We start from the raw sequence: 14,677 nt of genomic DNA, 5'->3' as shown, positions 1-14,677 counted from the left end.
CCTTACGGGTATCAAAATTAGACACATGCAAATGAGTAATTAATAATGGTGAATCGGCATCAAGGTAAATCCCATGCTATACTTGCCTTGGTTCACAAAGCCTTGCTGATCCTGCTGCTCTTCGAAGAAATCCGAGTTCCTAAAGTACTCACTGTCTGAACTCGATCAACACAGACCAACAACACGCTACGATCACATAGACGCGAAGTTCACGAAAATCGGAGCTAGAACACGAAAGTTATGAATTAAACGAGATTCCTATAGCAATTTAATTAATTAAATCTAACCTCAAAATTTAAAAGTTTCATTCATGACTAACAGTGACACTAACATGTAGAGAACTTAATTACGAATCTAACGCAATTTGAACGGATCAAATCAGAGCTAAAACAAAGTTTTTATGAGTAAAACAAAATCAGTGGCAAAACTGTAATTAAGGGAAACGTATTTTGAATCTGATAACGAAGATCTGCGCTTTTAGAAAGAGAAAGCGTAAAACTAGAGTACGCTAAGGACCGTGGGTTCTATTTCAGGAAAAGGGAGGGGCTCTTTAACAAATTTGCCACGGCGTAAGGGTATCGGCCATCCTAGGCCGTTGGATCGAGGACGAATGGCTCCGATTAGAGATGGGAAGGAGAGAGAGAGTGCGCCGGCAGGGAACAGGGGCAGCCGCGGCGGCTCTCCATTGCCGACGGCGAGGAGCGCGCCGGCATGGTCAGTTAAGGCCCTACGGGCCACGGTTCGATGAACCGAGGGCACCGGAAGGAAGCGGGGACCGTGGCGAGTCCACCACGGGGTCCAGCGCGGTCGGGAATCGGCCCGCGCGGCGCGCGCCATGGCCGGCAGCGAGAATGCTCGACTGTGCACATGGAACCGGCCCTAGGAACCACGAACCGATGCGAGAGATGCACGGGGAGACAGAGAAGGACACGGCGAGCTCACCACGGGTGATACCGGCGGCAGAGACGGAACGAGGACGGCGTGCGACACGGGAGGGCGGATGGCAAATCTGACGAGCCTCTGTGATGCGGTTTCTGCGGTGAGCGCGAGGAGAACTGGGGAAGGGAGCAGCAAGGGGAGTGGCGGTGGGTATGGGCTCCCATTTAACGTGGCCAAGGAGCGGGGGACGCTCCCACGACTTGGAGCGTGGGCGCGGCGGCGGTTGCTGTTTTGGCTACGCACGACGCGGAGGAGGGAGGGGAAGCTGACCAGCGGGCCTGGCTGGCAGCGAGAGAGGAAGGTGCGGTGGTGGTTTCCAGCGGCGCGCGCGACTTGGGCCGGCCCAGGAAGGAAGGAGGAAGGGGAGAGGCGGGCGGCCGGCGCTAGGCTGGGCCTCGGCCAGAAATGAGAAGAAGGGGGAGGGGAGAGGGAGCTGGGCTGGCGGAAGGAGCGGGCCGAGAATCAAGTAAGGGAGGGAGAGGAAAAAAATAATTCTTTTCCTTTTTCCAACAATTTTCCAAATTCATTTTCAATTAGATTTTGAATTCATTTGGACTTTGAATCAAAACCATTCATCACAAAAATAAATATGCAGCAGCATGTATGCATCACTTGTAGCTAATCTTATATTTGATTTTAGTTTTATAAAAATTATTACTTTCCTATGTTTGAATGCTCACATAAATGCTTTAGATAAATCAATTTAGCTATTCTTGGAATAATGCAAATTTTAGGGTGTTGCAATAGTCAAATGAATGAAAAGAAAGGATCAATTAAATGTGTCATATATTCAAAAGTGGAGAGGGAGTATGAGTTTTGCCAATGTAGTATAACAGGAATATAGAGGTGCAAAGTATACCCTAGATTTTCCATCAAAAATACATTAAGCATGAAAACCATTGCAGAGGCCACACACCAATTGTTATCAAATGGCGTTTGTGTACAAATATAACACACCCAATTTAACCCTTTTATAGGAAGGGGTGACAAAAACATAATAGATGTACTTAAACAAAAAATCATGTCTATTTTAATGGTCCGTATCTTCATAATATTAGTAAGCATAGGGCTTCACCTCTGTATTATGTTACTCTTTACTAGTTGCATATTCCTGTTTTTATAAATGTTCATCCTGATCATAGGACCTTAGAACTAAAATATCTACAAACATTGACAATCAGGCATTGAACATGATTTGTTGTTGGGTGGAAAATCCCACTTCAGATGTACTCAAACAACATCTTTCAAGGATACATGATTACCTGTGGATTGCTGAAGATGGCATGAAGACCAAAGTACAATTCTGCCCTACTCCTGCTATCTTTACCCCTTCTTGCACTATATATTTCAAGCATTTGCAATTACTAGCACTTGACTGACCGTACCTAAGCATTTTAAAATTGAACTGGACACAAAGGCCATTTTGAAACACATATACATTTTTTGTGTTAAAAACATCATACATCTGGTTTAAACACGGTGTGCCATGAAGTCTTATTAAGTAAGAATTTTGATTTGACATAGGTTTTTAGTCATGCAGTCCTTTTGTTTTCCCTTTTGTGAATCAATATTACAGCTTTTGTTAGTAAATACAGAAAATCAATATTACGGCTTCTTACCCTCAAGGCAGCTGGCTCCTCACTTGGAGACTATTTGCCAATTGCACTACTACGGCTTCTTAGTGAAATGATATAGCGGAATAGCCATTTTGTCCCTAAACTATTACTTGTGCTCAATTTTACCCTTGAACTGCCAAAATGGCCATTTCGGTTGTCAGAGTTTACTTTTAGGCTTAATTTCCTCCTTGAATATCAAAGTGCCTAATTCACTTCTCAAATTTACTTTTCGGCTCAATTTCATCTATAAACTATTGAAGTGGTCGTTCAACCCTTGAACTTTTCTTTTGGTCTAATCGCCACTCCTCATCCTATGTGGCTTGCTATGCCTTTCGTGCCTCAGTAACTCCAGCACCATTTCTCATCCTATGTATATATGTGGCACCACCACGTTTACTTTTCTTAAGAAAATCCCAAAAGCGTTGTAGCTCAAAGGCCTCCTCTACCACAACACTACACCATCTAAACTAATCATCGAACCGGCCAGCTATGTCAAGCATGCCTATCCTAGCCTCCCCTGCTTGCGGTGGTGATGTTGATCATGACGGGGCATCATAACATGGCGTGCCACATAGGATGAGTAGCAAGGATGAGCCTAAAAGAAAAGGTTTCAGGGCTGAATCATCTATTTTAATAGTTGATGGATGAAATTGAGCTGAAAGCAAGGTTTGAGAATTGAAATAACCACTGTTATAGTTTTTAAACGAACAAATGACAAATGTTTCAAGTGTAACAAAACTTAAACATGTGGAACAAATAACTGTTTCACTAGTGAGCTTTCAAATATGAGCAAAAATGGACAAGAGAAGCAAAAATAAGTATAAAATGTTTCTTTACTGAGTTATTGAGAGTCGAACAATCAAATGTAATAGGAGGAATTGGAACTTAACGTAAGAGCATCTCTAACATATCTAAAAAAATTGAGTCCTAAGAGCAACTCCAAGAGCCTCTTGGTACCTTTCTTTATTGATAGGAATAGACATTTTGGTAAAAAGAATGCCCTCCAATTGCTTCTTTAATTTGATCTCCAATGCAAATATTGTCATTATCTATTCTGGATTTCTCACTAGTCAAAGATAGAGGGTGGGGTTGATGCTCTGGAGTAATGATATAGAGAAGTTGGAGGGTGGAAAGATACAGAGGGTAATTTTTATTCAAATGACTCCAAATCATGAGTTAGAGAACGGGTTTAAGAAAGAAACTTGCAGATGCTGTAAAAGTCTAGTTTTGGAACATTTCTAAAAATCATTGGTTATGGAAACATATACTTCACCAATTAGTTCCATTTTCTTCGTTCATAAAAACATACATGTTGTCATCTCCCATATATACTAACTTGGACGAAATAACTTGCTGCCCTGGTCAGTCATCCCGACACCCTACCTCATTCCTAAACCCTTAAAACAGAATCGTCATTGCTTGCTATACCTCCAAGTATTTTTATACGTAAAATTAGTGGTCAGAGATCCAATTTTGACGAACCTCCCAGGCAGTCGTCGGGCCATAGCTGGCCATCCTAGCAACATATTTAGCTCTAAAAATAGTTGCGAGAGATCCAATTCCAATAAAAACTCCAGGCGTTGGTGTCATAATCATAGGCAACGGAGTGTGTCGTGGACAAAAAAACGGATAGGGAGTATCGAGACTATCCTAGTATATTTTCACGTGGATGCCTCTGCTTTCTCAAAAGCAGATAAATAGGAGTTATAATAAGAAATTGTTGGAAATGAGTATATTTATATTTAAAAAAATAAGATTGGAACTGTTAGAGATGCTCTTATGCATCCTTCGTGGGCTGCATAAACATCGAGTCAGACTTGTGTGGGCCAAAACGATTGAATCCGACTCTTTAAGGCAATACCATAAGGAATCATTTTTTTTTAAAATGAACTAAGGCAATGTCAGTTTTTTTTTTGTTTCACTTTCACTAAAATGAACTAAGACGCACTTCTCGTGCACCACCATAGTAATAAGACGCACTTCTCGAGCACGACTATGCACTGCCTACGCGTGGACTATATGATTGGGGCGCAACTTAAATGGGTATGATAGAGCGTGCCAAATTGCTCAGTATAATTGTATGCAAATACATACTCCCCCGTTCCAAAAAGCCTTTTATTTTAGATTTAGACTAATTTAGTTTTTTTGTTTAACTAAGTTTATAAAAATATTTGTATCTCTAAATAGTTTATTATGAAAATATTGCATAATTTATTTAATGATATTTGTTATGAAATATGAATATTTGTACTTTTTATATATTTGATAAACCTCTAATGTTTATTGACTCTTTAAAAGGTGAGAATAATATTCTTTTTTGGACAGAAGGAGTACACTATATATAAAGTCTAAACTCACGCAAAAGAAATGTCTTGCTCTATTAAAACTTCCTGCTAGCAAGTTTCCTAGAATGGATACTATTTCTTAGTAAAACCACGATATAGAAAATACCACTCAAGAGATAACTCATGCATATTGTGGCCATATACTCAGTTAATTAATTTAACATTCCTAGCAATGGCTTCTCAATTTAACAATTTAAATCAATTTTGAAGACAATCTAGTGTGAATAATATATATATATATATATATATATATATATATATATATATATATATATACACGTACTACTTATTTTCATTTTTCTCAATAATTAGTTGATAGATCATTCATTTCATTTCTATTATGGATGCAATTGAACTAACATCTTGACAAGTAAGTAATTGATTAGTGATCGATTCTTTGCTTTTTGGAACTAATCTGCATAAATGTACTAGGAATTGTGGTATTTTCTTTTTCTTAGTTTATATATAGAACGGTTCTCTTGAAAGTGCTGGGATGATATGTAAAACACTACTGTTTTTTGGGTTCATTGTCGGCTATATTATACTATATATTTCCTTTTTAATCAAATGGTACCTCATCGTGAAATAGTCATACAGTGCTAGTATTTGTTTTCCTCAAGTGACTCAAGGGAACCTTCATTTAAGAGAGAAACTGAGACAAATTTGATGTGCGATTCTCAATATAGATATACGATGGTACCCAAAACTGGGAGATAGCCCTTATTATTCAAGCCTTCTTGTCAGCGGACATTATTGACAAATATGTGCCAGAAATGGATAAGGCCCTCAGATATATCAAGAAAGCACAAGTATGTTGCTCTTCCTCTTCAATTAATATATTATCAAATTTGATTAACTTGAATTTTAATTTTTTTACAATATAATAAGGTTACACGAAACCCCCCTGGCGACCCAAGATATTGGTTTCGGCATAGATCAAAAGGTTCGTGGACACTTTCAACTGTAGACAATAGCTGGGCCTCAAGTGATAGTTCTGCTGAAGTAATTAAGGTTAGCAGAAGTTTGTTTCTTCTTCAATGTACATGAGTTAGAATAATTGTTTTCCTTGTACAAGCATGTCAAACAATTATTTCTTTGACTTCAATTATTCTGTATATATACCTTCAGGCTATACTGCTGCTGTCAAAGGTGTCTCCTAACCTTATTGGGAACTCAAAAGAATGGCTATTCGATGCTATTGATTGCCTTCTTACCTTCAGGGTATGATTTTAATATGTTATGAATTTCTATTTTCAGAACAAGTTAAACTGCACATGTCAAATTCTTTTAGTAATAAGAACTTAAAAGTTGCGATAGTTCATACCATAATATATATAAAATGAACAGATCTTAACATTAAATGTTCAAAATTTCATGGGATATGTCCGAAATTATACGATCACAATCTTTTTTAACAGTTGCATTGCAAATCAGCAAGAAGACTGTGAACTAACAAAATTATACCTAGCAAAATTACAAAAGGGTTTTTTGGAGAACATGAGTAATATTCTGCACCGCATGCAACTAAAATATATTTTCTCATTTTTATGTATTAGCTGCTCCAATTTATGTTGCACCCATTTCAAATATTTGGTTGCTTCCACTTGTCTTCTTCAAAATGAATTTTAGTGACATTTATGTCATCCATGGTTTTCATTGACTTCTAGACTTGCAATGGCTTCTCAATTTACTTAACTGCGAAGTTTATTTAACAAACTTTATTTTTGTCCTTTGAAGAACAAAGACGGTTCATTCTCTTCATTTGAGTGCCAAAGAACTTATTCATGGCTGGAGGTAATGTACCAATAGTTAAGATGCAACCTTATCCATCTCACCAGGAATGTATAGCATTGGGCTACATGAGGCTGTTGACATTTGCTTTAATAAGAACAGACAAAACCATTTGTGGAACTACCTTTAATAACTAATTAAGTGCAAACAGCTGCTAACGTACACATGCACACAAAGATTTGACGAAGGGATTGTTAGCGGGATATCACTCCCAATTTATGAAATGTTTTTTGAAAATGGTGTTGCAACCTAATCACTTTAGTATTTAGTGTATTTTTAAATCTTGGAACTAACTAAATCACTTTTAAATTGAACATCCCAAGAACTGGTGGATCAGATAAGATAGTATATTGAGTAATGTTATCAAATTGTAATGTTTGCAATGTCATATTTTTGTACCATTAGCTGATGACATGTACCATTCCTCTCGCCAATCGCCACTAACCTAGCTGCTATAAAATTGTAATGTTTGCAATGTCACATTTTTTTATAACGTTAGTAAGGAAAAGTCACTTCGGGTGAGGATAGTATTAATATGTCACATTTGTAGCTACCAGGTAAATGGATACATAAAAGAACATCTGTCTTTAAGTACACATTTATTTCAAATTTTGCGTTCTTCAACCATTATTGAATTGATTTCAGTAGAAACTAGTTACAACAAAATCACAACCATTATAATAATTGATAGTCCAAATAATATAATAATGTTGTTTTTAGGAATATAGTATATATGCAAACGCTCATATAGATACACATATAAAAAATATCGAAATGAGATCTTTAGGCATCTCATTTTTTCTCGTGTTTGGATCAAAACCTTGCCTCTAAAAAAAATCTAGAAATGGGCCACACCTCCAACAATTAATTGGTGTTCCGAGCGGCCCCTAAAAAGCCCTCCATTTTTAGTGGTGGTTGGTGTTACGAACCACCTCTAGAAGTAGAGGCATTTCTAGAGACAGTTGGAATTGAACTATATTTTTAGTCATGGTAGGTGATTTGACCTGCCTCAAAAAATAGATGCTGCAAAAAATAGTAACTGTTTATTTGAAATTGTTTAGAGCCCAAACTTTTTTGAAATGGCCCTAGATGGAGATATGTCGTATACCTGAGTTATAGTGCTCAATGAGATCCTAGGAACCTCAAGTGCACATATTTCGCATGAAAAAACACTTGACCTGTGATCTTTAGACCAATTTTCATTTTTTTGGAAAATGGTTTTTAGATGCATGCCATGTTACTAACCGTCACCTATACATATCAATTTTTGGAGGTGGCAAAAACACCAACCGCCTCTACCAATCGATTTCTAGAGGTAGTCTTAAGTTTACATATGAAAATCTAGCCACCTCTACAAATCAATTATGTATTACAACAGCACACATGCACGCCCTCACCTACAAAAGCCTATGAGGGATTGTGCCGGTAGAATTTAAGATAGACAAAGTGAATGTAGGCACCTCATAAATAGATGGATTGGTAAGGCGCAAAGGACGTCTAACATAGTGTCTGATCCTAGAGGGGAAGGAGATATAATCACCTCTACTAACCTCCTAGTTAGTGCTTTTTACTCAGTATAATAATGTTGTTGATATCTTATTTGAAAATTAATCTTCAATTTAAGTACTGATTTTCCACATTTTTAGCTACATATGCACTAATATAATTGTTTTGTTTAACAACCTAGATTTTGAATCCTTTGGAGAGTTTTCGAAATCTTGTCGTCGATTACCCATAAGAACTTGGACAACATTTTCTCAATCTGAACTTGATCGAATATTGTACTAGGATGAACTTTGTAACTGAATGAGTCCAATAACAGGACGGTCGAATGTACTTCCTCAATAATGCATGCTCTGATACTCTTTGGAGAGAGTTATCCTGGTTACCGCAGTGAACAGATAAAAGAATATGTAAACAAAGCTACCAAATATATTGAGAACAATCAAAAGAAGGATGGATCCTGGTTTGTATAAATACATCTTTTATTTTTGTACAATGTATATTATGTTCTTTATTAATATTTAAATCAATTTTCATCTAGGTATGGAACTTGGGGCATATGTTTTATCTATGGAACCTTCTTTGCACTAAAAGGCTTAATTGCAGCCGGTAGAACTTACCAAAACAGCGCTTGCATTAGGAAAGCTTGCAACTTTTTGTTGTCAACACAGCTCAAAACAGGTGGATGGGGGGAAAGCTATCTATCATGTGAACGAGAGGTAAATGTGTATACTTGTTTTTTCCCGTTCTATATATAAGTTTAGTTATTAATTGTCATGTATTGTAAGAACCATGCATGTTTGTTGAGAAAAGGTCACAAAAATGTCTAACTTTGTTACTAGCTTCCTCAACTTATGTACCCTATGATTTCATGTATAGACCATTTTGGCCTTCTCAACTATTTTGAAGGTAAGTCATCTTAATGTTCTCGTAATACCCTAGCCTGTTAGTAGTGAAGTTGGTCCATGTGGCTCATGTGTGGTTATAGTTGGCTAGTTTAGTACCACTTTGAAAGTTTAGAAGGCTAATAGCTAGCTTATAATTCTTATCACTCCAAACATAGCACCACTGATAGCTATGCATATGTGGCCTATTCCACTTGAGCAGCTAGGTTGTAAGCAAATTTGGATGCAGAGTGTCAACCCTTGTTGTATGTGATATGCGTTGTGTTGTACGTTTCGTCGAGGGGTACAATGCACACTCATGTGTACCTGTGGAGGGCTGCGTTGCACGTTGCCCATGGAGGGGTACAATGCACACTCTTGTGTTGTGAGTGTGCCCATGAAGGGCTGCGTTGTACATTGCCCATGGAGTGTTGCATTGTATGGGATACAATGCACACTCTTCCATACCCGTGGAAGGGTAAGAATGGCACAACCTTGTACCAATAGGTGATTCTTGGTGTCTCCTGCATATGCGGTGAGCAGCCGAGGGCATTCACACTTAAAGAGGGGTGAATGTAATACTCATAGTAGTGAATATGGTCCATGTGGCCCATATGTGGCTGTAGTTGGTTGGTTTAATACCGCTTTGGAAGTTTAGGAGGGAGATTATGGCTAGGTTATAATCCTGATCGCGCCAAAATTAATGTAGCACCTCAGGTTTAAGAGAGGTGCTACACATATGCCCACTCGTTCCATGAGCTAGATCATAAGCAGATTTGGACACATGTTATTACAGTTCTACCAATGCTACTGATGTTACAAATAAAGAAATGTATTGCCTAAATATATGAGAGTTAACTTATAACTACAGCTCGCCAAAGGAATGAACTAAGTTACCTAGAGTTGTAGGGTTTATCTATTTATTGTATGTTGCTTAGCTAGCTAGTTGTGGTACTAATCAGAGAAAAAATGTAACATGTGCAGATCTATGTAGAGGGTCATAGTACGCATGCGGTACAGACTGCTTGGGCAATGCTAGCTTTGCTTCATGCTGGACAGGTTTGATTTGTACATCAAATATCAGCTACTCCAAAGGAATATTCCCTAGATATAAAAAGTGATGTTTTGAATATATGTAATCAATCGTTGCAACATTTATGAATATGAAGTTTATGTTTTGGATACATCATTTTATTATCTAAAATGTCAATAGCTTGTCAATGACTAGTAGGAATAGCATTTATAAATATATGTTGATTGCATCCACCTTATTATTCTAATTTGTGTAATTAATAGATGGAACGGGACCCAACACCATTACATCATTTTAGCCCTTGTTTAGTTCGCGAAATTTGGATTTTGGGGTTACTGTAGCACCTTCGTTTTTATTTGGCAAATAGTGTCCAAACATTGACTAATTAGACTTAAAACGTTCGTCTCGCAATTTCCCACCAAACTGTGCAATTAGTTTTTCTTTTCGTCTACATTTAATGCTCCATGCACGAGCCGCAAACATTCGATGTGACAGGTACTGTAGCAACTTTTTGGATTTTGGGGTGGAACTAAACAAGGGCTTATTATCTAAAATATCAATAGCTTGTCAATGACTAGTATTGATTAATATGCAGTTGGAGACAGGCGACTATCCTCAGCAAGTTAGTTTTTTCAAATAATCTAGTGATACAACCAATACATTTTATAAAGTTTGTTTGAACAGTCTCTCTTTGTTCAGTTGACTATGCAACTCTTTCTCCCATTATATTTTATGAGAAAAAACCTATATATTAATTTCATGGCTCAAATAAGTAACAAGGTGATTTCTACTCATACTTTGGTCATGCTATGCATATGCTAGGTCTTTTTCTAGTTCATTATTCTGTTTTAGTGTCACATTTCTATGTATTGCCCATTTAGATATGTAGTTGTAGCATTAAAGTTAGAAAGATGCATTCTTTAAAGCATTCTTTAAAGAGGTTATAATTGCATCTTTGTGTTCTACATATGATAGAAGTGTTCATGTACAATATGTTCATCTAGTTAGTACTTTGTAGCTTTATATTTTGTTTTATGCATTTACACCTTATTATGGACATCTTCCTCTTGAATTACTACATAGTAAGACAAAAGATGCATAGTTACATTGTCACATAAACTACCATTACTAACCGTGCGCATGCATTTTGATTATAGGAACATGCTGGCAACACCAACTCTTCCGTTTACTTCAACTACCCTAACTACCGCACTTTATTCCCTATTTGGGCCCTTGGGGAGTATCGTTGTAGACTACTTACCAATATTAACTAAAGGCGACTCATGCAAAGCAAATAGCATACACAACTTTATGTCACACAAGTGAAATATACTAATTGCAATAGATGAAATCCTTATACTTTCTATCATGGTTTGTAATTTTGTATAGCACATACAAGAATATGGTGGCCCCCATAAATGACTAAATTCTATTTTATCTATGAAAATACATGATATTAACTACTCCTTTGGTCATAGATAAGTGAAAATTTTGTTTCTATACAATCACACTATCTATACTTTCATTATAGTTTGGCTTAAATGTTTAAAATTGTTGAGTTCCTCTACCAATAGTTTCATAACAATATACTTTTTCTATACTTCACAAACATGATGCCATATGAATGAATTTGTAGTTAATATTATTTTAGAAAATATGATAAAATCTATAAAAAGCATATATCTAATTCATCTATTTATTGGTGCTCTATTTAGAGTTCTTTGGATCTTGTTCCTGTTGCTAGTGTTTTATTGCTCATGTCCTTGATCAATATTTATTTGAATTGTCGGTGTGTTCTGTACTTTATGTTGGTCTTACATGATTTTTGTGCCCCTGCGTTATTACAAACCTATTACCTAGTCAAGCAATTGTGGCAGAACTGCCTAATCCAATCCCTCCCAGGAGTACTTGTCTTCTATTAGACACTAAGTACTCAAGAGAAGACACTCAACTATGCAGTTTCATCGAGCACACCCCAAGGGAGAACTCAAAAATCCACATTTTTCCATCAGGATCATAAATGAGAGAATAAAGCTTACAACATTCTTAAGTCATTTCTTACATCACTTTATTACGGTACCAAAATATTACCTCAATTTATTATAACAGCAAAATATAACAATGTTATCAGAGTTATAGAGGAAGCATGATTAATTTAATGACATGGTGGAGTATTAACATAGCAGACATTTATATACAAGAGATGCTAACAGATTTTACATCTTTTCTTAGAAAAACCTTTCATGAGGGTTATAAATAAACACTACGGTCATAGCGCAAAAGCAATCCCCGCTGAGCCCACCAGGAGGTTTCCCCACACAAGAGTCAGCTCTATGTGTCATCCGATCACTTGCAATAGGGGAAATAAAACCCTGAGTACTCGATTGTACTCAGCAAGACTTACCCGATAGGAGGAAAACAAAAGACTCCAAGGATATGCAAGGCTATCTGGCTTGTGGGTTATTGCATCTGCGGGGGCATTACTAAATATGCGTCCTTATATTCAATTTCATTAGCAGTCATCATTAGTTTATTAACTAACCATTCTATGTAAGCACCTATGCTACTTTGAAGCAGTGGTAAGCAATCAGAACCATTTTACCATCTTCCATATTCTAGTTCTTACTATGGTGCTAGATCAAAGGCCAAGTCGTACCATATCACATGGCGATTCGCGAACCAATGTATCCCAGCTGGGTACCTTGAAACACACGCCCTGTTTGTACCCCAAGCACAAGCAAGACCAACCCACCACTCTCCTGTCAAGGGGACTTGGTCCCCGTCCAAACTTGGACTCTAAGCCCCCACTCCTGAGTCCTGGACTCAGTGTGGTGCTTAGACCTCCACTATCCTCGCCTCCAATCAGTCAGTCCAAAAAGAGCCAGAACCCATGACAAGAGAGCAATGAGCCTTCCCGCTCCCATAAGCAAGTATGTGCTTAGGATAATAAGTCTGTGACCTGACTATCATCCACAACAATGGACGGTCCTCAATCGACACAGGCAGAACAAGTGCAATCCGAGCCTCGCTCAAATGCCTAACCAAGTCTAGATCCAAAGTACCATTCCGCCTGGTCTCCAATTATCATTCATATATATATATATATTCCATATGATAGTAATATAATAACAACAATAATATCTTTCCTATCTCTCGTGAGTGACAGGTAATCACTCGACTTCTACCGGATCCTATAGCATAGCAATCAACATGATCCTGACATACTAGTAGTACTCATAGGATAAGGATATATATATATATGCAAGTGGTTTTCATTCAACTCCTTAAAACTTAATGCACAAGCATAAGATAAAGTGTAGAATAACAGGGGTTATACACCGGGGCTTACCTGGGTAAGATATAACCAAAAGTTAGCATTCCATCATAGTGACACAATCATCAAGGCATCATCTTTTCTGCTACCTTAGTCGACTCCATGATCCATCGTTGTTCCTATTATGATATACGTGGATACAACACAGAGGCGCAATTAATCAACGGTAACCACAACTCTTAAATATATGATTATGCTCCGTAAGTTAACAAGCTAGATTTAATGAGTAACGTACTGGTCTATGTATCCACGTAGCCAAGTAAGGCTTTGTCTCTAGAAAAATATTCTAGTTTTAAAATCCCAAGGTGTTTTGGCATTCTATTGATTAAACATATATTTTCAAACTAGGGCTCATTTAGCTACCTAGCCAACTAATTATTATGGAGCTACAAAAATTACAGTGTGCACCTAATAATATTAGGAATTTACTGTGAAAGTTTTAGATCCAACACTATCACCAATTTATCACAATAATTTCTACAAGTTTATATTTTAACAATATTAAGCATCTCAATTTAATTAGATCACTTCTAAAAATATTATAAAACTATGTAAATAAAATATACTAGCAGATAGATCATGATTTTAGGAACTTAACAAAATTAGTTTCACAATTTTATATTAAATTTACAAATTTACCTTAGAAGCTAAATTAGAAAATGCTTAGAAAAGAAAAAGGGTCGGTGGCGACCATTTCGGCCCGGTAGCCCAGCGTGGCGCCGCTGCGCATGCGGCACGGTGGCCCAGCAACAGCCCAAGGCTGGGGGCACCCGCGTGCGCTCGCATTTTGGAAAAGAGGGCTCGGGCTTTTGAATAATCACGCTAAGCAACGGAACACTATTACTACAGACTCACGCTTTGGATTAAAGACCCTAGGATTTGTTGCCTTTGCAACAGTGCAGTCCTCGGCGTACCCACGCGCGGTGGCGCGGCACACCGGCGGCAACGATGGTTACGCCGAGCAACCTAGGCTCGCTACGACGGCATTAAAGGGCCGACCACCATCTACAGCTAAACGTGCAAGGATGGGTGGCAGTTATGGACTCGGAGGCACACTATCGCGGGCTGTAGTGTCGAGCGGCTATCCGCGGTGGCGGTGCGACTATTTTGGCAAGCCTACGCCCTCACAGCAAGGTAGAGATGGCGGAGAAGCATCAGTAGCTCACCTTGGTGTATGCCCTACTGATGGTTGAAGCTGGAAAGCATTGTGGCGGTCTGGCCACGTGCGACCG

At 37.9% G+C, this 14,677-nt stretch overlaps 1 protein-coding gene across 1 annotated transcript in view; it reads left to right on the top strand.

Moving 5' to 3' along the window:
• The window catches only part of LOC136521073 (achilleol B synthase-like), a 35,840-nt gene extending 24,455 nt beyond the window's left edge, over positions 1 to 11,385 (top strand). Inside the window, exons 8-19 of the mRNA XM_066514792.1 lie at positions 2,121 to 2,234; positions 5,587 to 5,709; positions 5,789 to 5,911; positions 6,029 to 6,121; positions 6,638 to 6,694; positions 8,379 to 8,425; positions 8,514 to 8,657; positions 8,736 to 8,913; positions 10,063 to 10,137; positions 10,375 to 10,414; positions 10,690 to 10,733; positions 11,269 to 11,385. Coding sequence (XP_066370889.1) covers positions 2,121 to 2,234; positions 5,587 to 5,709; positions 5,789 to 5,911; positions 6,029 to 6,121; positions 6,638 to 6,694; positions 8,379 to 8,425; positions 8,514 to 8,657; positions 8,736 to 8,913; positions 10,063 to 10,137; positions 10,375 to 10,414; positions 10,690 to 10,733; positions 11,269 to 11,385 — 1,155 coding nt within the window. The remainder of the gene's footprint in view (positions 1 to 2,120; positions 2,235 to 5,586; positions 5,710 to 5,788; positions 5,912 to 6,028; positions 6,122 to 6,637; positions 6,695 to 8,378; positions 8,426 to 8,513; positions 8,658 to 8,735; positions 8,914 to 10,062; positions 10,138 to 10,374; positions 10,415 to 10,689; positions 10,734 to 11,268) is intronic.
• The last annotated feature ends 3,292 nt before the right edge of the window (positions 11,386 to 14,677 follow it).

This window comes from Miscanthus floridulus, chromosome 18, assembly GCF_019320115.1.
Source record: "Miscanthus floridulus cultivar M001 chromosome 18, ASM1932011v1, whole genome shotgun sequence".
NCBI lineage: Eukaryota > Viridiplantae > Streptophyta > Magnoliopsida > Poales > Poaceae > Miscanthus > Miscanthus floridulus.
The sequence above is the reverse complement of the archived record's forward strand: the minus strand, read 5'-3'. Positions and strand labels throughout refer to the sequence as shown.